Below are 23,217 nucleotides of genomic sequence, written 5' to 3'. Positions count from 1 at the left end.
GATGCCAAGCCTGTGCTCCTCACCTGTTTAGCAATGCTTTAAAATTACTGGTCCCACCCTCAGAGGTACTTCTGTAATTGGTCCAGGCTGTGGACCATGATTTCTACTGTGTAGCCAAGATTGAAAGACCACCATTCTGCAGACTATTCTAAAAATTAACATAGAATATATCTACAGTAAAGTGTATAAAGTGCATAAATATTCAGTGATTTTTTTTTTTAAACATATCTGTGCGGTTGTTTACCACCAAGATCAAAATATCCCAACATAGGCCGGGCGCGGTGGCTCACGCCTGTAATCCTAGCACTCTGGGAGGCCGAGGTGGGCGGATTGCTCAAGGTCAGGAGTTCAAAACCAGCCTGAGCGAGACCCCGTCTCTACCATAAAAATAGAAATTAATTGGCCAACTAATATATATATATATTAAAAAAAAATCAGCCGGGCATGGTGGCTTGTGCCTGTAGTCCCAGCTACTCGGGAGGCTGAGGCAGGAGGATCGCTTGAGCCCAGGAGTTTGAGGTTGCTGTGAGCTAGGCTGATGCCACGGCACTCACTCTAGCCTAGGCAAGAAAGCGAGACTCTGTCTCCAAAAAAAAAAAAAAATCCCAACATTTCCAGTACTCAGTAAGGGTTTCTTATGCCCTTTTCCAGTCTGTGCCCACTCCCACTAACCACTTCTGTCATTATGGATTCATTGTTCCTGTTCTTGAACTTCTTAAATGCAATCATACCATATATGCTTTTTTGTTTCTAGTTCCTTTCACTCAACATAATGTCTGAGATTCATCCATGTGGCTTGTACTGGTAGTTTGTTCTCTTTTATTACTTGCAATATTCCTTTATATGAATGGAACTATAATTCTACAATTGGTGATACAGATTTAGTTTTGAAAAACATTTTTAATAATTTAAAATCTGAAAAAGAACAATATAGTTTATAGTAAAGAGCAAGCATGCTGCTCTTTCTCAAAATTTTTTAAGCAAATGACCTCTAGATCTTAATCTCATAGTCATCTTTTAGTGATCAAATTTATTTTACCTATTTTATTTGAATCTTTGGTGTTAGGACAGTGTATATCAAGATTTACAAACCGAAAAGTGCCCTATTGTGTCAAATTCAATCCTGATGAAGATAAGCAAAATCTCTTTGTGGCTGGGATGTCGGATAAGAAGATTGTGCAAGTAAGTGTTTTCATAGTATTTTTATTAAGATTCATAAGCGTTATGTTTTATCAGGGGGTAGAATAAAGCATATTAACTCATTTAATGTTTGCTACTCTTAGGACTGCTGATGCTCAGTTCTTAGTAGAAAATAGTAAATTCATAAAAATGTGATGTTGGAGATCTTTTCCCTCTCCACTTTCCAGAATTGTGATCCTTATTCATTTTCATAAATCTGCTTTGCTTCTGTCTTTATCTTTTCTCTTATTTGACATATAGTGGGACATTCGAAGTGGAGAAATTGTGCAGGAATATGATCGGCATTTGGGAGCTGTCAACACCATTGTTTTTGTTGATGAGAATAGGAGATTTGTGAGCACATCTGACGACAAGAGCCTAAGAGTTTGGGAATGGTGAGTTTCTATCAGTAGAAAATCTGATTTATGTAAAGCAAACAATTAAAAAAATTGTAGCCAAAGACAAAGCCTGATAATATGAAACTATTTGAGTATTTTTGCAACTATGACCCTGGCTTACCAAACAGTCTTAATTGTTTAAGTACCCACAATACAGAAATAAAAATCTAAATATATTTAGATACCCCTGGTAGTCTGGATAGTCTTTCCAAAGATGTGTATTTTAAGTTTGTTTTTTTTTTTAACAGTGATCATAGATTTGTATTGTGCTGTCTTACATTCTTTATTAGGTATCTTATTCATCTTTGTAAAATAACTAGCAAGAAGTCAGGGGCTTAAACATAAGATCCTGGCCTCAGAACCAATTAAGAAAATGTGGGTGTCTTAACTTTTTAAATGTCTGCTTTATGATTATTCAATGCTGAAAGTTGCCCCATGTTATCACCCTTGTATAAATGTTTTACTCATAGAATATAATCATAATATATTGGTTAATTTTGCTGTCCTAGAGAAAAAAAGATTTTACTAAAGTCAAGAATTGCTAAAGCTAATTTAATTAAGAATCATAGATCATGTTTTATAATTTAGTTGCAAAAACTGCATGATAATCTTTTTGTTAAAATGAATGTTTGGATGGAACCCAGCTTGTTTTTACAGTCAGTTATGAAGCACAGCTCAACCATGATTACAGCCTAGCAAGGACTAGAAAATGTGTCTTCCCACCCCCAGAAGTTGTTCTACTTTAAGAAGAATCGGAAAGCCTTGAAACATAGTCAGTGGTTTTCTCCTCAAACTGAGTCCCTTTAGGGAGCTGAGCAGATCCCTAACCAGTGCCAAGACAATTTGGGTAATTGAAGATCTGATATAATTTAACTGCAGTTTTTCCGACACTCACCACCACCACTACATGCCTCCAGATTACCCCCAATTAGTGGAGAGTCACTGTACTTTATAGCATTATCCTTAAGGTCCATGGTTTGAGACTACCTTATGACTAAAATCTTTCTTCAGAAATGTTCTTTACAGAGAATCTGATATAGACACCAAGTTTTATATGAGTCACCTTAGATCATTTGCACAGTACTCTGGAGAATATACATATGTGTGTGTGTGTATATATATATAATATATATGATTTGTTTTGTTTTGTATATTTTATCAGTTTGATTATACTTAAACTTTCAGATGTTTCTACCTGCAGATGATATTTCAACTCCATTTTTAAATGTAGGGTGGTATAAAACAAATTTGCAAATATTTAAATGGTGTAGCAATTACAGGGCTTAAGAACACTTGTGTGTCTTCTAAAGTAAAATGTTGGTCAGCAGAGATTTTTGATTAAATTAAGGGTGATATAAGCATGCTTATTTTTTTATTTCCTCTTGGATCTTAAGAAATGCTACTAAAAAGTCATTGTGGTGTTTGTTTGAAATGAGGACGTCCTTTAGATTTCAGTTTAACCCTTACTATCAGAGCTGTCCTGATCAATCCTCAGAGCCTGTACTCTGTCATCCCACACTATCTTTTGCTTTCCACAGCTTTAGCATACTTTAGTGCTTATTTGTTCTTCTTTCCTGACAAGTTCTTAACTTTGAGGGAAAAATTGGTGTTAGTCATGCTTACTGTGTGTCCCTAGCACCAACACAGTGCCAGGCACACAGTATGCACTTAATATCTAAAGAAGTCATTATTATAGTAATTATTAATGATGTTATACTTATTGAGCCCTTTCCGTATGCCAGTCACTATGCGCTAAGCATTTTTATGTGAACTATTTGATTGAATATGCAAAGCAATCCTATGAGGTAGGTACATTTGTTATTCCCATTCTATATATAAAGAAACTAAGACAGGTTGAGTAATTTTCCCAAGGTTATATAGGGCCTGAAAGGGTCAGAGTTCACATTCAGGTCAAACTGATTCTTGAGCTTGAGTTTTTTATCATATGGAAGGGGATAGTTAGATGAATGAAGGGACTGGTGGGGAGAGAAGGTATCTTGTATTCCATTTGATTAGTCAGAAATTAATAAATGTGAGGATCAGTCTTACTACAAAGACAAGTAGGAAGCAAAACCAGCACAGGTCCCCAGAACTGTGCTTCACTGCATAAACCATTCCTAAGAGCAATTACTAGTGATCCAGGCAGTTTGCATAGGAAGGCAGGCCCTGACCTGCTCAAAGTGAGAGTTGGCCCCAGCAATAGGGGCCAATGAGCAACTCTGGGGCCTTCAGACAAGTGGTGTTTGCCAAACTTTTACTACACCCTATACCTTCTTAGAGTACATAATATACAAGAAACAAACCAAAGGAAATTGGGCTTTCTTAAGCAATACTATATAAACTAACATTTATGTAGTTCTAAGTAGAATAAAGATTATATTAGAATTCAGCAGCCTGTGGTATTTTAATCAGCCAAATGCATAAAATGTCAGAGACGTGTTTTCTCCAGAAGGTCTTAATTTTGGTAAAATATTTTTAAAAGAAAATTTTACAAAGTATGACACTACTGTTTATCTTTTATCTTTAAATTTTCATAGACGTTTGTTAAGGTTTTTTTGGTGAATTAATTTCCAAACTGAAGATTATTTGCAACATGAGTTACTAACTTATTATGCTGAATTACAGTATCTAAATAGAAAATTGTGTGTTTATTAAATATAACGATGCCTAGCAGACATTTTTACTAGAAGTCTCCAAGGTAGTTCAGACTCATTTTTTGTTCTAGAATTTGTTGTATCAAATGAAGTGTCTGTTTGAATTTGTTTACTGAACCTGAACTATGGTTAATTTAATTTTCAAGTGTTCTTATGTTTTAATCCATGCTATAAGATTATAATAAGATTATTATAAGCCACTAATAATAACATGAAGAGGGAAAAAAAAAACATGAACCTTTTTAGATTGAGGCTCTTTTTAAAACATTTGTATCATTCTGAATGTCAGTCCTCACTGGTGGCTTATAGCGATAAAGGGCTGGAGATCTGACAGATGATGTTGTTCTCAAGGTCCCACCAGAAAATTTTTCTTTAACCAAGACCCTGACAGAAGTTCTCTTCTAATCATTTGCTCCTCCTGCTGGGTAAATGGATAAAGATAATCCTTACATGAAGGCAAATTATTATTTTCCAGTTAACGATAGTATTGGAACTCAAATCAAAGTTTGAAATTGAAATTGCTGCTCTATATTCTGTATTATTCTTCAGATCACATTTCCCACAGATTACTCTGTAAAAGACATTTCTGGTCTCATGAAAAGCAACAAGACCAAAAATCCTTTCATAATTACTAAAGCATTTTTATCATGGAGAATATTAAAAATGAAAAGGTACTTAGAACTTTTGATGGTTCTAAATTTAGGTGACAGTTTTAGATTCTTGTTTTTGCTTTAGCATTTATCTCTCATATAAGATTTATTTTTTTAAATGTTTTTTTTCTCCTGCATTGTACACATTTGAAATGCTTTACATGTAAACTGAAAATAGTCCAGGTACCAAGCACTTGATCTCCCTGGCCTTTGTCTGGATGTGCTGATTATTTCTGGATGTGCTGGACCAGTTCACTGTCCCTATCGCCTTGCCTGCCATCCACTTGCATTGCTGAAGGCTCTTTAACACTCTTACCCACTCACAGCAAGTTGAGGTTGACTGGCTGGTAAAATACTACTTCCCTGTGACAGTGCCTGAGACATCTTGCTCCTGCCTACATTTCTAGATGATTTCATTATTAAAGAACTTTTAGTAACTGATTTTTTTAACATAAAGACCAAAGTTTAAATAAAATAGAAAACAAAGTCATTGGCACTGTTATATATCATAAAGGATAGTCATTAATAAATTAAAAGATTTATAATAATAAATATCATTTTGTGATTTTCCTTCTTCTAAGAAGTTTCATTAAAGGTCTATTAAGTATATAAATTCAAGAATTTGCTTTTATTTGGACATTAACCCTTTGTTTTAGATATAATTCTTCTAAACGTGCTATTTTAAAATTACTTATTCTGATGCTATTTTAAATTTTTAGGGATATCCCGGTGGATTTCAAGTATATAGCAGAACCCAGTATGCATTCAATGCCTGCAGTGACTTTGTCTCCAAATGGTGAGTTAATACATAGAATGTGTTTTTAAATGAGCTTCTAAGACATGGTATAATTGCTACATTCAAAAGAACTTTGACTATTCCCTTCCAGGGGAGGTTTGTCACAGTGCCATACTTGTATAAGGAAATGTTTTCAGTATTAGAAATAATTATTGGTTTTCATATGTGAGTCACCTCACCTACTCTTGTTTTTCTAGAAAATAAAAATAAACAAAGATTTTTATCCATCACTGAGCATCTAAGGATTTCTATTTGACAGTAGGGTATTTTTTTAATTCAACTTCCAACATAATCAGTTTCAATAAATCATTTCATAGGGCAAAAATAAAAAAGATAAATCTATTTAATACTGTTTCCTATTCAACAATCCATTGCCTTTTAAGTACAAGATAATTTGTGCTATAGAGATACTGACAATATACCAATATAATTATAGCTCTACATGAAGGTATTAAAGTGGAGGTTCTGCACTTTGGGAGGCCAAAGCAGGAGAATCACTGGAGGCCAGAAGTTTGATACCAGCCTAGGGGCAACATAGTGAGATCCCTTCTCTACAAAAACATATATTAAAAACTAACCAGGAATGGTGGTACATGCCTAATAGTCCTAGCTGTTCAGGAGGCTGAGGTGGGATGATTACTTGAGAGCCTATCAGTTTGAAGTTATAATGAGCTATGATCCAGCCACTGCACTCCAGCTCAGGCAACAAAGCAAAACCATGTCATTCATAGATAGATAAACAGATAGTTAGATAGATAGATTCATAGATAGATAGATAGATAGATAGTCAGTCACCATGTCATAGATAGTTACCATGTCATTCATAGATAGATAGTTACCATGTGATTGATTGATAGATGGATGGATGGATGGATGGATGGATGGATGGATGGATGGATGGATGGATGGATGGTTGGTTAGTTATGATGTTTTGGGAACATCATCATCAAAACCACTATTAACTCACATAGCTACTGTAAGGGTAGGACAAGGAAGAGTTTGCTCTTCTATCAGGGCATCTGCCACAGGCAGATTGGTGATAGTTGTCAAATGCTCAATCATTTTTGTGAGAAGAGAAACCTAAGCAGATCCTATTTTGATAATCACTATATTATATACTTTATCACTGTGCATATACATTTTATGTAGTGTGCTTTTAAACTATTACAAATATTGTGCCCATCTTGAACAAGGGCATTTACCCACTCGGGCACTAAGATCATTTCCTTAGTAAGCATTGTTTACACGTACAATTGGCCCTCCATATCTATAAGTTCCACATCCTTAGATTCAACCAACCACAGATCAAAAATATTCAAGGAAAAAAACAATAAAAAAGTAATACAGTAATAACTGTTAACATAGCATTTACATTATATTAGGTATTACTAATATAAGTAATAATCAGAGGTGATTTAAAGTATACAGGAGACATACGTAGGTTATATGCAAATATTTTGCCATTTTATATAAGGGACTTGAACATCTGTGGATTTCAGTATCCATGGTGGGGGTGGTGGTTCTGGAACCAGTCCCCCATAGATACCAAGGGACTACTGTATATAGGATGCAAGTACAGTCATGTGTTGCCTGAGCAACATAGCAAGACCCTATCTCTACAAAAAATTTAAAAATTAGCTGGGCCTGGTGATGCATGCCTATAATCCCAGTAACTCAGGAAGCTGAGGCAGGAGGGAGGATTTCTTGAACCCAGGAGTTTGAGGTTGCAGTGAGCTATGATTACACCACTACAGTCTAGCCCAGGGTAACAGAGTGAGACCCTGTCTCAAAAAAACAATTGCTATAATTTAATAATCCTAGATTTTCTCACCAGACTTAATTTTCCTGATTCCATAATTACCACAGATAGGTCTCTTTCTTCCCATAGTTCTATTGTCTATACTTATTACGAATTGATTTATTTTCATAAGTTTTTGTTTAGGTCAATTGATACTAAGGTTGGAATTTTTGTATTTCCTTTTTTAAAAAGAAGAAAAGCTTCTATATGGCGACTGCTCAATGATTCAGGATTATATGAGCAAAATCCATTACTTTATATATTCCTCTTGCCGGTGACATATTTGTAACATTTTACAGGTGGTATGGTAAATTTATTTTCTAGTATTATAAAGTAGTTGGGAGCAAAAGAATATTAATCAGAGTGAACATATTTTTTTTTTCAGTCTTTCTCTAAAATATCCCATTTTTTTGAATTTACAGGCAAGTGGCTAGCATGCCAATCCATGGACAACCAAATCTTAATTTTTGGAGCACAGAACAGATTTAGATTAAATAAGAAAAAAATTTTTAAGGGCCACATGGTAGCAGGTTATGCTTGTCAAGTGGACTTTTCACCAGACATGAGGTAACTTTAAATCTTCTAATCTATTTTCATATTTAAATATGATATAAGCTATTGTGCAAATAACAATGCTTTACAAATCACTGTCACATAATATAATTGTATGAGAGCTCTGTAATCTGTCAGAATGCCAAATGTAAAAGCAAGAACAAGTTAGGAAACTTGTATTTTGAATTTTTAAGTTCTTCAGTACGTCTCCTTATATTACTTAGGCCTATGCCTTTTAGCCACCTAATAAGTCCCTGTGGTATATCAGCAATGCCTTATTTTCTCTTTGCTTTTCTAAGCAAAATTAGGAGTGCTATAATCTCTGTATTGCTATGATTGAATGAACTCTAGAAGAATTCTGTATTGCAGTGTTGAAGTTAACAACTTAACTACAGCTTGTCTGCTGAAACCTCAAATGCAGCTTTTGACTATTTCTAGGTCATACTGGATTTGTGAAGCCTACAGCACCATTCCTAATTAAAATACATAGATAGAAGTAATTTAGAAATCCCTGTAATACTGTATGTTTAGCCTGGTGATTGGGCTTTATACTTCTACCTCTGATTCAGTCTTAGATGTATTCAAAAGATATTGAAGCCCCAAAATAATTGTGGAAGTAGTAGAGTTACTATAGGGTCTATGGGTCTAAAAGTATTCACTGGCTATATGTGAAATTGGTTCCCCTACACTGTTCCTGACTATCTAGAGACTGTGATACATCATTCATTATGGCCCCTGGGACTCTCTGTACTCCAGTTAATAATAATTTTCTGGCCAGGTGCAGTGACTCGTGCCTGTAATCCCAGCACTTTGGGAAGCCAAACTTGAGCCCAGGAGTTTAAGGCTGCAGTGAGCCGTGAGCCGTGATCATGCCACTGCACTCTAGCCTGGGCAAGAGAGACTCTGTCTCAAAAAAAAAAATAAAAAAAGTTTTCTAGTCTTAGATTGGTAGCTCAATGGGGAGGTTTTATTATAGAGGTTCAAATTGATAGACTTTCATGTGTTCTGCCTTGTTATTTATTTGCATTGGGTATTATTTTTTCACGTTAAGGTAAAAAGATAAAATCTTTCTCTGTTCTTCATCTACTTTACCAGTTTAAGATATTTGAATTTATTTGGATTTATTTTTCTTCCCACTACAGCTATGTGATTTCAGGAGATGGAAATGGAAAATTAAACATTTGGGACTGGAAGACCACAAAACTCTACAGTCGGTTTAAAGCTCATGATAAAGTGTGTATAGGTGCAGTGTGGCATCCTCATGAAACATCTAAGGTCATAACATGTGGTTGGGATGGTCTCATTAAATTGTGGGATTAATGGAATTAATCCTTATACTATCTAGGATCATTTTTGATCCAATGTCATATTTAACTGTATTTAATTATTAAATGTGTTGGTTGATAACTTGATTTTTACAGGTAATGTTTCTTTACATGGCTTTATGACGCTGACCTGTTGTTTAAAAAAAAAAAACTTTGTACATTTGACTTATATAATTTCATTGGCAACTTCCTTTTGTTCTTTATAGGTGTTATTTATGTAGAGAATGACCATTGACTTTCTATTTTACAAGTAGTTACTGTTGGCAGGCTGTTTTGGTTTATTTTCATGACATTCTGAAAGGATCCCTTTGGGGTCAAAAAATAATCCCTAATGAATCTGGGATCCTAGAAGAGGTAATGTAATTAATGACTCAGAAAGGTACCGTGTACTCACCTCTTCAACCAAAAGGGCAATAAAGAACAGGGATGATATAATTTAATATAAATCTGAAAGAAGGATAAAGCCACCCATAATTACTATACCCATTATTTTCAGTGGGTTAAGTTCTAATCTTTTGGCTTCAAGAGTTCCACTATTTTTGGTGACATATGTTGTATATTTTTAGTTGTAAATCAGTACTCTTTAACTGCGGCATTCCTCTAACTGTTAAACAATGTAAAATAAAAATTAGTCCAAAGTTCATTCCTTGACTTTCTTCCCTGATGAGTGTAGACAGGACTATATTTATTTAATCAGAGAATCTACATTATTTCTGAAGATGGAACTCAAGAAAATGAGCCAAGACTTTGAATTTTATTTATATTCACTGTCAGTAATGACCTGGCTACATTTTCAGAAAACTGCTTCACAGATTTTACTACTGAGATCCTCCTCATAGGAGATAAGGTATGAGGGCATAGTCCAAAATGTCAGCTTGTAATTTCTTTGAAGTCATATGTTTTATCTTTAAAATTATTCTGATTTTGCTTGTGAATGTATATGACAGAACTTTTTAAGATTAAAAAAAGTTTAAACCTCTATGTAAGCCTTTGAAAAAAAATTGGACATTCCAAGAAGATAACTTCAGATTATGAAATCAAGACAGCATCTTGAATATAGTAGCTAATAGCACTTTAGTTTGATAAGCCATTTCTCCTGTTTTATTATAAGTCTATATTAGATGTTTGAATGTGGTTTGAAATATTTCAGTACCATGCTGGAAAAGATTGGTTGATAGCTGCTCAGAGTGCTGACTTGGAGATCAAAATCATGTTGAGTGTTGCTGACCTAAGAGCATTAAGCTCTGAGTCCTGTGCTATCATAATATTGCATGTCCCTTGCCCGTAGAAAGCTTTAATTTTTAAAATTTAAATTTAAAAAGGCCTAGCATATATGACCAGGCCCTATAGCCACATACAAGTAAATTTCAACAAGGAATAGAAAAGAATAAAAGTACAGGATGTATTTTCTGACACACAAGCACTGAAAGAAATACAAACACACTGCCTAATTGCTGCCATTTCTGTACTGCCAGGAAGGTTGGCAGATTCCTGCAGGGGAAAGGATTCAGACACGACCTTTTCTTTAGTCCCAGCTACTGGTTTTAACAAATGTGAATTATTGAAATGTGATGGGGCAAAAAGAATCATACATTTAAACTGTCTTGTTTAGCACCAGTATTACAAGTTACAAATCATGGTTTCTAAATCTGGGTTTATTTTATTGTGTTTTTGACTGTTTCTGAACTAAGTAACTGTATATAAAAGTTGTCTCTTTTTTAAAAAGATCCTATTTTTAAATAAAGCATTTTTGTAGAAAGTGTTACAGAAATGTTCGTCTTTAGTCTTCTTTTAAGTTGTATGTTGAAACACCAAATTAAACAATTTGCAGATTTAAATGGGTCATATGGAAAGAAATGATGCTTGAAAGATGGGTGTGGTATATTCAGGTATATTAATGAGTTTATTCTAACTAATAAAATCAGGGCAATATGCTCAGAACACACAGATTACATTTAACACATTCCATATTTATTCATTTAGTGGTGGTGCCAACCCCATTTTAAAGTACATAAATGAGTGGGGTTCTTTTCCTGCATAAAAAAGTCTCAAGATTATATTGTTACTGGACTTCAGTGGTTACCATCTGGCTCTTTTTCCTCACTGCAATCTTTTTGTCGTATCTAGGACATTTGCTTTCTAAAAGTTAGAATAAAAGTGATGCTTTAGTGAAACATTTAATTGAATATTTTAATATTGAAGCAAATGCTGGGAATATTTTGTTCTAAATAAGGAGACAATTTTAAGATAAAAAACAAGGAATAACACCAAACAGGCACATTTCTAAGTAGTTCTTAAGGATATATTATGGGGCTGGCTGATAGCCTTAGCATGTTTATAAAATACCTGGAAGAAAAATGTTGACAATGAAGTATCAAACCCTTAGATGACAACCATAAATACCACAACACTAGCAACGATTATAGAGGCTCTTCTTGAAGAACAGTGTTTCTCAGAATGTGGACCTGTCTGCATCAGAATTACCTGGGGATTGTGTCACTGAAATGTAGAATTCAAAAGAAAGTACAGGTTAGTTGGGGAGCCATAACGAATTCAGATATGGGGAAGGGAGTGAGTGTAAAGTGGCATCCAGATCACAATCAGTGTCCATCAGCAGTTACTAAATGTGGGTCTCAAAAGTGAGACCTGGGGGAGTATTGAAACCATATTTCATCAAAAATGCATATTTTTAACATTTTGACATTTCTGAATAGGGCTATGGTTACAATCAGTATGTGTCATCGTTTAATTGGCAACATTCATTCTTTTTAGTGGATGACAAAATAATTGATCAAATACACTAAAAACAGGGCAATCACTAAGGGGTTTGAGAAGGAGAAAAAAAGATCCAATGGAAGAAAAGTATGTCATAGATTATGCCTCAAAATTCTTGTTATGAAATGTTTATTTGATCAATGGGAAATGAATGAGCTAACAAAAGATTGCAATTAAAAACACACACATATCCATATACAATCACAGGGAAGCTTTTTAAAAATGTAGAAGTCTTATTCCCAAACTCACCTCCCAAATCAAAGTCAGCACTTACCAAGACCCCCAAATGATGAGAACCACTGAGGTAGAGTCCTGAACTTATCTTGGGCATTTAAGAAACTAGACTATTAAGGGCATGTAAAGTCAAAGAGAAATGTAGTTAGTCAAAAATATGTTTATATGTGCATGTGTGTATATATGTATGCCTGTATACTATATATACCTTCCATATTCATAGTTATTCTAATTGTGGAAACAACTTTCTCAACCTAAACACTGCATTTATTTGGAACTAAAGGGAAAAGAAGTCACAGACTTGCAGCCAGAGCCCTTAGAGTGGCTTTATTTTTAGTGACAGTAAGTGAAAGAAAGAACTCCTTTGATTCTACAGCTTCCTATAACTGTAATAGCTGTCTTCAAATGAATTTTTTAGCTCCCCATTTCCTACTCCAACCTCCAGCATTTTAGATCTGGGAAACCAACTCAGATCTCAAACAGTTTTTGATCCATGTTCTAGTATAGTGCCGTACAATATATACATGTGAGTCACATATGTAATTTTAAGTTTTATAGTAGCCAGGTTTTTAAGGAAGGGACATATATTTTATTTAACATATCTAAAATTTTATTTCAAGATGTACTCAATTATTTTTAAATTTTTTATGTTACTTTTTTCATACTAAGTCTTTGAAATCTGTTATATATTTTACATTTACAGCACATCTCAATTCAGACACTAAATTTTCATCAAAATACAGAGTTGATTTTTATGCCCAAGTTGTTCCAAACACTTAAAAAGTTTTCCAATAACTAAATCAAGTGTGTTGCCTAAAGACAGAGGTACATTCTAAGAAATAGGTCATTATGCAATTTCTTTGTGGTGTGAACATCAAAGAATGTACTTACACAAACCTAGAAGGTATAGACTACTCCATTATATAGCTCCATCATAATCTTCAGGCAGTGGTCCTCAATTTTTTTGGCACCAGGGACCAGTTTCATGGAAGACAGTTTTTCCAAGGGGGGTGAGGGGGGCAGAGCTCCGGCAGTGATGCGAGCGATGGGGAGCAGCTATAAACACAGATGAAGCATCCCTCACTCGTCACCTGCTTTGCAGCCCAGGTCCTAAACAGACCACGGACTAGTACTGGGGGACCCAGTAGTTGGGGACCATGGTCTTAAGGGATCACTGTTATACATGCAGTCTGTCACTGACGGAAACATGATATGGAGCATGACTGTGATTTTTAATTTAAATTAATTGAAAGTAAATATTTAAAATTTAATTCCTCTGTAAAATTTTAAGTGCTCACTAGCAACATGTAGTCTAGAGCTACCTTATTATGCAGTACAATTTTAATACCACATTTTATATAAGAAAAGCTCATATTCAATTTTACTGCCTCTTCTGAAATACATTCTAAGATTCAAACTGATAAGATATCTCATATAAATATACGAGATTTTTCTGTGCTACATCTTGGGTAGTTTCCTCAGGTCTGTCTTCAGTTCATTTTAAAGTCTCTTTACCTGTGTCTAATCTGTTGTTTAATCCATTAAACTTCTTGTTTCAATAATTATTTTTCTTTTCTGGAAGGTCTATTAGTACTCTTTTATGTCTACCTGTTATTTTTCATAGTCTCTTATTTTCTTATGGCTTCTATATAGTCTTTTATGCATTTCATCATGTTAAACAATGTATGTATTATACTTTCTTTAAGATTGTTATTCTAATATCTCAAGTCCTTGGGCTAAAAATCCCAGTGTTTATTGTATCTGTTGACTACTTCACGGTGGACCATTTATTTCCTTGTCTGTTGTAATTTTTAATTATGGGTTTTGTTTTTCTAAGGAAATCCTTTGTAGCCTGGATTGGTGAAGAGTCTTTTCAGAGTGGTCTTACATCTGCTTCTGCCACATACCCCTGAGGTATTGCCCCCTAGAACCAGGTTCTTATCTTCATTTCTCAGCTTATGGTTTTCCTCACTGTGTGATTAGGATAAATTCAACTATAGAATTCCTTGCACAGGCCTGAGGTTTCAGTTTCTCATGAGAACTTTTATGTGTACTCACCGATAGCAGAGATAAGCTTTCCTGTGCTGGTAGGTGTGGAATTTTTAGGTTCATTTTTCATTGAGGTCATAGCCTTTCAAGGACCCCACTTTGCAACAGGTGTCCTCAGCCCCAGTCCTTTCCGCCCTAGGTCTTTAGCCATTACTGGTATACTAACCTCCTGGGGCTACTGCAGTGTAGGTTCCTGCTCTACCTCTCTGGCTCTCCGTTCCTGAAGATTTTTCCTTCTTAGACATTCAGCCACACACAAACACATCTCCTACATACATGTATATACACACACATTATACATACATTATATGTATACATATGGGAGGATCTTTGAGAATAATATATAGCTGTATTTAGTATCTTTAGGTATTGCCATGTTGTCAGGACAGTCTAAAAACCTAGAAGTATAACCTGGTGCATTGTATGAAACCTACATTCTGATTCTGAGGACCATGTAAATTTAAGTATGTGATCAAAAAAAGTACTTTTCCTAAGGGCACTTCACTTGGTGACCAAAGAACTATCATAATGGATTTACTTTTTATCTGGGCTTTTTCTTCTGCATAAGCACATCATTTGGATTCTTCCGAATTTATCCTAAGACTTCCTTTTATAGCACATGTTTTAGTCTGTTCAGGCTGCTACAACAAAATATCTTAGTCTGGGTGATTTATAAGCAACAGAAATGTATTGCTTACAATTCTGGAGCCTGGCAAGTCCAAAATCAAGGCACACAGATTTGGTGTCTGGTAAGGACTTTCTCTCTGCTTCAGAGGTGATGCCTTCTTGCAGTGTCTTCACATGGTGGGAGGGGGAAACAAGCTCCCTCAAGGCTGTTTCATAAATACACTAATCCCATTCACAAGGGATCTGCCCTCATGAACCAGTCACTTCCCCAAGGCCGCACCTCTTAATACCAACACATTGGGGATTCAGTATCAACATGAATTTGGAGGGATACAAACATTCAGACCATAGCAGCACACAAGAAATTATCCTACCATTGTCTAAGCATCATCTAGGCACAATAGTCAAAATAATGAAATATTCAAGCTAGACAAAACCAGAAATTAAATATTCTAAACTAAGATCAAATAGGCCAAGAAAGGTGATGACTTGCTTGCATATAACATAGCTAGTTAGCACTGTGGTCCCCAGCACCTGGGCTCCAGACTCATACTGGTCTGTGGCCTGTTAGGAAACAGGCCATACAGCAGGAAGTGAGTGACGAGTGAGGGAAGCGTCATCTTATTTGCAGCCACTCCCATCGCTGGCATGACCACCTGAGCTCCACCTCCTGTCAGATCAGTGGCAGCATTAGATTCTCACAGGAGCGAGAGCCCTACTGTAAACTATGCATGTGACGGATCTAGGTTGCGTCTCCTTATGAGAATCTAACACCTGATGATCTGAGGTGGAGCTGAGATGATGATGCTCGCGCTGGGGAACTAGCTGTAGATTACCATTAGCAGAGAGGCTTGTATAATAATTATTTAATCATATATTACAATGTAATAATAATAGACATAAACTGCACAATAAATGCCATCCACTTGAATCATCCTGAAACCCTTCCCCTCCAACCCCCATCCATGGAAAAATTGTCTTCCATGAAACCAGTCCCTGGTGCCAAAAAGGTTGGGAACTGCTGGGTTAGCAGTATCAAGAGCACTTAATTCCCTTCACCTACTGATCTGCCTCCTCTATATAGTGCCACTTAATATTTATGTCATAATATTTGTGACTTTTAGCTTGCCATCTCTTGAGTTAAGTAGGTTAAAAGAAACAGCTATTTACATAGTGTTTATTTTATCCTTTAGTAAAACAGAACCTGTACCTGAAGACACATCAGGGCCCTTCCTTTAGAGTTAGCCCCATCACTTTTCTCTGTGCCCACAAGGAAATTTCCTTGGCTCATACATACTTCAGTCTTGAGAATGCAGTCTTTTCTCACCTTGATTTTACTCTTTGAACTATAGTCTTTTTTATACATTCGTCCTACAAAAACAGTGTGGATTCAATCATTTTTATATAAAATACCAGCCCCTATCTTTGGTAGAAATAGCTTCACATCATCCTTCTCTCATAAACTGAAAAATTATTATTGTATTTATTCAATTCAATTATTGTATAGCTCTCAATTCCCTAAAATCAAGATCTCCAGGGTAGCATTCTTTTATCAGGAATGGGGACTACCACATGCAGTGCAATAAACCATGTCAAGACAAGGACAAATTGTGTCCAAACTTAAATTAACAAAATGAGGTCCATCTAAATTCCAAAGGTATTTTTAATGCCAGAAAAAAACTTCAATAACAAATGATGATGAAATAATCAGATGGAAACATTCAGTGTGAAATACCTTTTTAGATTTATATTCAGCAATATTTATTGAGCACCTTTTACCTAGCGGGTTCCATGCTAGGCACTGGGGCTTGCAGACATGGGCCCTACCTTCCTGGACCTTACAGTCTGCTAGGAAAGACAGACATTACACAAGTAAAGTGCAGTGAGTGTTAAGGGCATTGTGAGGACACACACAGCTGGGGTCCTTTAACAGAGGGGTCCCTGAGAAAATGATGTTTGATCTGTCATTAATCCTTGAGAAATAATATTTTCTTGTACAGATAATAGCTTATTTTTATTGATAGATAAAGGTGGTTTCTCATTATGTTATAGAACCCACTTGGACCTTTGTTTATTATATTCACCCACCCAGGGGTGATATTCAAAATATCCAATGACAAGTAAGGCAGAAGATGGACCAGTTATAATAGAAGCTAGCCACCATGCTGAGTCACACACTGAGTCAGGGTCCTGGACGCTGCCTTTTGTGCTCTGCATTAACCTTTAATTACCTGAGCATTCTGTGACAGGCTCCAGTGGAGGAGGACCACCCAGGAACTCAAGGCCACAGCCATTTACCAACCTCTTATAGCTCTACTGGTACTTTTTTTTTAAGTGTAAATATGTCTGAAGGATTCCATGGAACACACTTTTTTTTAATTGACAAAAATTGTATATATCTATGGAGTGCAACATGACAGTTTGTTACATGGATACATTGTGGAATGACTAAATCAAGCTAATTAAGACACCCATTACCTCATATACACTGTATTTAATCTTTTGTGGTGAAAACGTTTTAAATCCACTCTCAGCAATTTTCAAGTATGCAGTTTATTCTTATTAACTATAATCACCATGTTGCACAATGATCTTCTCTACTGGTACATACTGGTTGGGTGTGAGTCCTGTATATGCTTGGCTTTTGTATTGAAATAGTCTTGTCTAATTGTAAAGAGTCTAGTTACTCCAGTCAAACTTGCCCCCAAATTTTTAAATCCCTTATTATTTCAGACAATTATATAGTAAAACCAATCACTAAGATAAAGTTAAAATATTCTGAGAAAAATATGAAGTTTCTGGTTTTAGAAAGCATTAATTTTAATGAGTTGAGAACCAGCATTTCTCCATATATAAAAGTTATAAACATAAAGTATGACAACATTGAGGATACTTGATTTATTTTTCTTGGGGAAAGAAATATAATAAAATTATTTAAATAATTTCAATAATCTCTAAATTTAGGCAATTTTAAGAATATATTGAATCTTTGGGTTGATTTCATATAAATTCAAATACCTCTTTCAATGTAAGAAAAAAGGAAGACATTTTAACATAAGGTTAAATGTATTCTTGAATTCACAAAGTGCCAGCAATTGGCTAGTACCAAAAGAATTATGTTATTGCTTAAAAATCAAACATAAGTTTATCTCCACCAGGAAAGAACAATTATACTAATTGAGCTTGGAGGTACTGCTGTATTGTTAAGTAGAATGATCTGTTTAAATTAGGTCTTCATTTTTACATTGGCAAAATATGAGGTGCCTGGCTTCCTGGTATTAATCCAAGCTTTGCAAAACCTAACCATTTAATACTTAAGATATGCAAATATTTATTTACTAAAATAAACCAAGGCAGAAATGTTTACATGAATAACTGATTTGGACTAAACACTGTAAATTCATGAATTTACTTTTTTTTCTACTCTGATATAAATATTAGTGGACCTTCAGTCAACCCGAATAGAAACTTGTTCACTTCTCCCAGGCTTTTTTCATTTAAACATGTCAAATAATTACAAATACTCATATGATAACCTATTATAACTGCATCAGCTACAATCACTCTAAGAAAAGAGGAAGGGTTGCTTGAGCCCGGGAGTTTGAGACTGCAGTGAGCTATGATAATGCCACTGCACGCCAGCCTGGGCAAGAAAGTGCGACCCTGTCTCTAAACAGAAAATAAACAAATAAATGAAGAAGAAGAAAAGAAAAAGAAGAGGTAGGAGAAAACTATTTTTCTTTGACTTTAATCTCAAATTGTGACACAGTTTATGCTGAAAGGTGACTTCTGGATCTCTTACATCCTCATATGTCTTATACCTAAAAAAAAGCAGTTATTTTTATCATTTGATAAGAGCATTATTAAATTTGTGTTTTCAGAATCATTTATAAACACTAGCTAAGAGTTAATTAAGGAGATGCACATCACAGATATTCTCATTGTAGCTCATTTATCTGCAAGTCAAAGACTAGTTTTAAGCAAAGGAGAATCACACTGCAGCTCCAAATGACTGTGCTCTTTCTAAAACCCAGGAAGCAAGTGCCAAGTATTGGGATAAGCCAGAGCAAGAGTCACTTCCAGGCCATCTAAGAGCTTTTCTGGCAGCCTAAATATATTGACAGAGAAGTTGCTCGGTCCCCATATTTCTTCAGTGAGCCTCCATTTGGCAGGCATAGTTTAATCAAGTAGATGGTTTAAGGTAAGTGAACCTGCATGCTACAAAATCATTCTGACTCTAACAGACTTGGAGGTCTTATCTATTTGTAGTTTTGTCTCCCTTTTACTAATGGAGAAGGGAAAATGTTTCCTTCAGACAAAGCCTCTTATGTTTGGCAAAGGTTGCAGAAACAGCATTGTGGAGGAGACCAAGCACAGGATTTGTGGGATCTGAAATACCAAAATGTGGATTCTTGTTCCTCCATCTACTATTGAGTCATCTAAATAAGCCATTTAACCTCAGAGGTTTTTTTACCCATACAATTGAAAAATTACACTTGCTTTTTGGGTTGTTGGGAGAATTGGGAATAAGCTATGCAAATTGTTTGGCAGACAGTAAGCTCTCAGTAAATAGCATCTCTTGATTGTTTGTTGCATTCCATTAGTGTTGCTTTTGTGGTGGTTACAGTGGTGATAATTTTTGTCTCTGCCTGTTCTTCACAAGCAAACATCAGTGCCACAGTAGCCTGGCCCTTCCCATGACACCCTAAGACATAGTTCTCAACAGTGGGTGATTCTGCTCCCTAGGGGACATTTGGCATTGTCCGCAGACATATCTGGTTGTCACAACTTGGGGCAGGAAGAATGGGGGAGGGGGTGCTCCTGCCACCCAGGAGGTGGAGGCCAGGGATGCTGTTACACTTCCTACAGTACACAGAACAGCCCTCCCACCTCCAATAAAGAATTATCCAGCCCAAATGCCAATGGTGCTGAGGTTAAGAAACCCTGGCCTGCATGATAAGCATAATAAATTCTAGAGGCAGGGAAACTTCAGCAACCATCAGAATATTCATCAGAAATTTCAAACTATCCATGAAGAGAATAAGGGACAGTTTTAGAAATAAGCATAAAATAAGTATGAATAACTATTAAACAGGCTGCCTAGTTGGTGGGTGTGGGTGGGTGTGTTTGTGATTTATTCTTTTTTAACAGTACAGCCATTCTTGCTTCAGATATATATAGTGTGATGAAGTCAATGTTCTGCACCACCAATCTGGAATAATGGTTAACCTGCCCTAGACAAAGGGGACTTTCAGTAATGCCCTGAATTGCTGAATTACAAACCTTGATATGGGTGTGTACATATCTAAAAGTTGATCAGACTGGACACTTTAGATGAGTACACTCTTCACACTTTAGTGTATAAAAATGTTTATTTCAGTATATGAAAAAAATTTTATGAAAAAAATCTGTGATATAATCCGGAAGTGGGCTAAAGTTAGCTTTGCTTTGGAGATGAGGCCATTAAAACTAACAGTATAAACCACTTTAGAGTTTTTATGGAAACTTTTGTACATCTGAAATACCTACATACATGGAAATGACTAAACTGCCATTTCAAATCACACTATTCAAGCTGGTTCTCTCAGCTCAACAACTTTTATTAGTGTACTATGAGTTTTAAAATAAAAACCTCATTTATATTTTTAAAAAAGCAATCACAACTAACTCAGAAAGTCTTGTTCTCTTTTGAACTCAGGTTAGTGAGATCATTCTATTGTAATATATTTTTGGTTTCTCATTTGAGGAATGGCATTTTCAAACCACTGCAAGAAACAAAGAGAAGGTGGGAAATGTCTGAGAGTAGGAGGAAGTACAAAACTGGGAGAAGGGATAAAGTCTAGTAATAATATTCTTCTATCCCGCCCCTCCCCCAAAATTTTGAACAATGTACATACCATTTTTACACTCTCAAGATGTAAAAAAATACCAAAAAATATAATTAATTTACAATTAGACAGTACTTTGATTTATTTTTATACTATGCAATTTATTTGAAATAGGATTTTTCTAAATTGTTCAGAGGAGTAATATCTAATCTTGTAAATAGGAATGATAGAGATCATTTGAACTATTGAGAACCTAAACTTTCCACTTAACTTTTTTTAATGTGAAAAGGATTGGTACTACTGAAAACTAGATAACCATCCTAGGAAAGAGAGACTGTGGCCCTCAGGCCACAAGCTTATAAATGATGCCAACTGGCAGTAAAGAAAAATGCACTTAGCATTTGAGATAATGTATTTTTAAAAAAAGATTAGACACCACAGGCAAGTCTGTAGTTGGAAAATCATGTTTGAAGGCAAAAAAGGCAGCAGCAAAGACACCCATATTCTGCTTTGTGCATAGTTTCATAGCAAGTGAACGGGATTTAAGGTTACGCATGACAAGAATCTTGAGTTGAAGTTCTTGACAGTCGAGTCTTCCTAACTCAGTGGCTGAATTTGGTGTGTCTGAGTTCCCAGAAACCAGAATCATTGTTTCTCACGAAGGCGCAGCATGAGAAACTATTGAAATCTGTAAGGTTTCAAAGAATATTATTGACAAGGCAAACAGGAAAAACCTTGAAAGAGGTGAGTCAGAGTCAAATGAAAGACACTATTTTAGACAGTAGGCAATGAACTTAAAAATCTCATCAACCTAGTAAAAATGGAAAACTTACGTAATCTCAACAAATGTTGGTGAATTCATGGAATATAGATATGTAGTGAATTTTAGGGAAGACTGGGATGAGTGGGGGATTATCTTTCAAGTTAAAGTGGAGGAGGACAAGCATCCACACTCTGTCAGAGGCAAAAGGCCAAAGGCCTGGTTCTGGGCAAATGGGGGTGACTGTGTGCACCCCTTCAGCAAGTCTTAACTGTGCCCCTGCCACAGGCCAAGCACCATGCTACATGCCCTACAAAGACAATACCACCTCCCTGCCTCAAGCAGGTACAGGCTAGTGGGAGACTGAGGGTGAGTAAACCCATTATTAGAATCATGAACATGCTCTGTTCTGCAAATAGTAATATTCCCTCGTGTTCTTGATGAGGTCCTGCATACTATTTCCACCTTGTATTCACCCAGCTCAGGGTATAACAGCTACTTGCATTGAAAATGTCTTTCTTCAGGAATAGCTGTGGTTTAGATAAATCTTTGTAACTGTGAAAAAGCCTGAAATCCTTTAGTTCTAACTCTTTGAGGAGGCTGTACCAGAACCGCACGACGCTGCTGTCACTACCGCCGACCTCGAACCCAGGCCAATGGAGATGGATCTCAAAGATGAGCTGTCCAATCTGCTCAAGGACATCTTCCAAAATAAGATTTTCCAAAACTTTCCATTCTGCACTTTCCAGATCTGCCTTGAGAATGTCAATCTGTAACACAGCAATGAGATGCGATTAGCAGATTTGACAAATCACTGTTGAAAATACCATCTTGTTATTAGGAGCCTCACGTTCTAACAACCTAACAACCTTCCAAAGAAGCAGAACTTAGAGTTGGAGGAAATTTTTTAGTGGCTGTTTATGACATGAACTTCTAACTTCATTCCATATTAAATGTTAATATCCAAATAATGAAATGCCAGGCAGAAATCATACTGGACCTTCTTGTTTTCCATCTAGTGGGAATGGACACCCAAGAAGGAGAAGCCGGAGTGTGTATTGTGGAGCTCCGTGCCCACAGCCTTTCCCCACAAGCTATGTGCCACTCTAAGAAACCCAGCCAAGCCCTGACAGAATGGTGATTAAAAGGAGGGACTGACAGAGGGCCACTGCCTGCAGGGACCACCTTCCAAGCCTCATTCCCCTCCAACATCATCAGTATTGGAAGCCAAGGAAAGAGTTCTCGGGTACCTGAATACTGGACTCATAAAAAATTATTATTATTATTCCATGACTTCTTTTAAAAATATTAATATATACTAGTACAGCATTCTAAATTCTAAAAAAGCAACACCATCCTCTGCTCATTTAATGAACACAAGTTCATATCTCAGGTGAGATGGAATAAAGGAAGAATACAATGGGAGAGAAATATTTTTACAATTAATCCAGTTACGAGAAGCAGCTCCTTTTGCTGGCTTTGCACAAAATCCATTAGAATAACAGAACCCTAAACATCTTCAGCAAGTAATGAAAGCTAATCCTTACCAAGTACTTATATGTGCCTGATACCATGCTAAGTGCTTCCCCTTG

At 35.9% G+C, this 23,217-nt stretch overlaps 2 protein-coding genes across 3 annotated transcripts in view; one reads left to right on the top strand and one right to left on the bottom strand.

Moving 5' to 3' along the window:
* CDC40 (cell division cycle 40) overlaps positions 1-11,123 on the top strand; it is a 487,800-nt gene extending 476,677 nt beyond the window's left edge. Inside the window, exons 12-16 of the mRNA XM_076003066.1 lie at positions 1,067-1,182; positions 1,441-1,574; positions 5,601-5,677; positions 7,898-8,042; positions 9,170-11,123. Coding sequence (XP_075859181.1) covers positions 1,067-1,182; positions 1,441-1,574; positions 5,601-5,677; positions 7,898-8,042; positions 9,170-9,347 — 650 coding nt within the window. The 3' untranslated portion in view covers positions 9,348-11,123. The remainder of the gene's footprint in view (positions 1-1,066; positions 1,183-1,440; positions 1,575-5,600; positions 5,678-7,897; positions 8,043-9,169) is intronic.
* METTL24 (methyltransferase like 24) overlaps positions 11,084-23,217 on the bottom strand; it is a 102,570-nt gene continuing 90,436 nt past the window's right edge. For both annotated transcript variants that reach the window (XM_020287373.2, XM_076003067.1), the window contains one exon: positions 11,084-22,395. In XM_020287373.2, the coding sequence (XP_020142962.2) occupies positions 22,081-22,395 (315 nt within the window). In that variant the 3' untranslated portion in view covers positions 11,084-22,080. The remainder of the gene's footprint in view (positions 22,396-23,217) is intronic.

Source organism: Microcebus murinus, chromosome 5, assembly GCF_040939455.1.
Source record: "Microcebus murinus isolate Inina chromosome 5, M.murinus_Inina_mat1.0, whole genome shotgun sequence".
In the NCBI taxonomy this organism is placed as follows: Eukaryota; Metazoa; Chordata; class Mammalia; order Primates; family Cheirogaleidae; genus Microcebus; species Microcebus murinus.
Note: the sequence above shows the minus strand (reverse complement) of the source record. Positions and strands in the feature narration are given on the sequence as shown.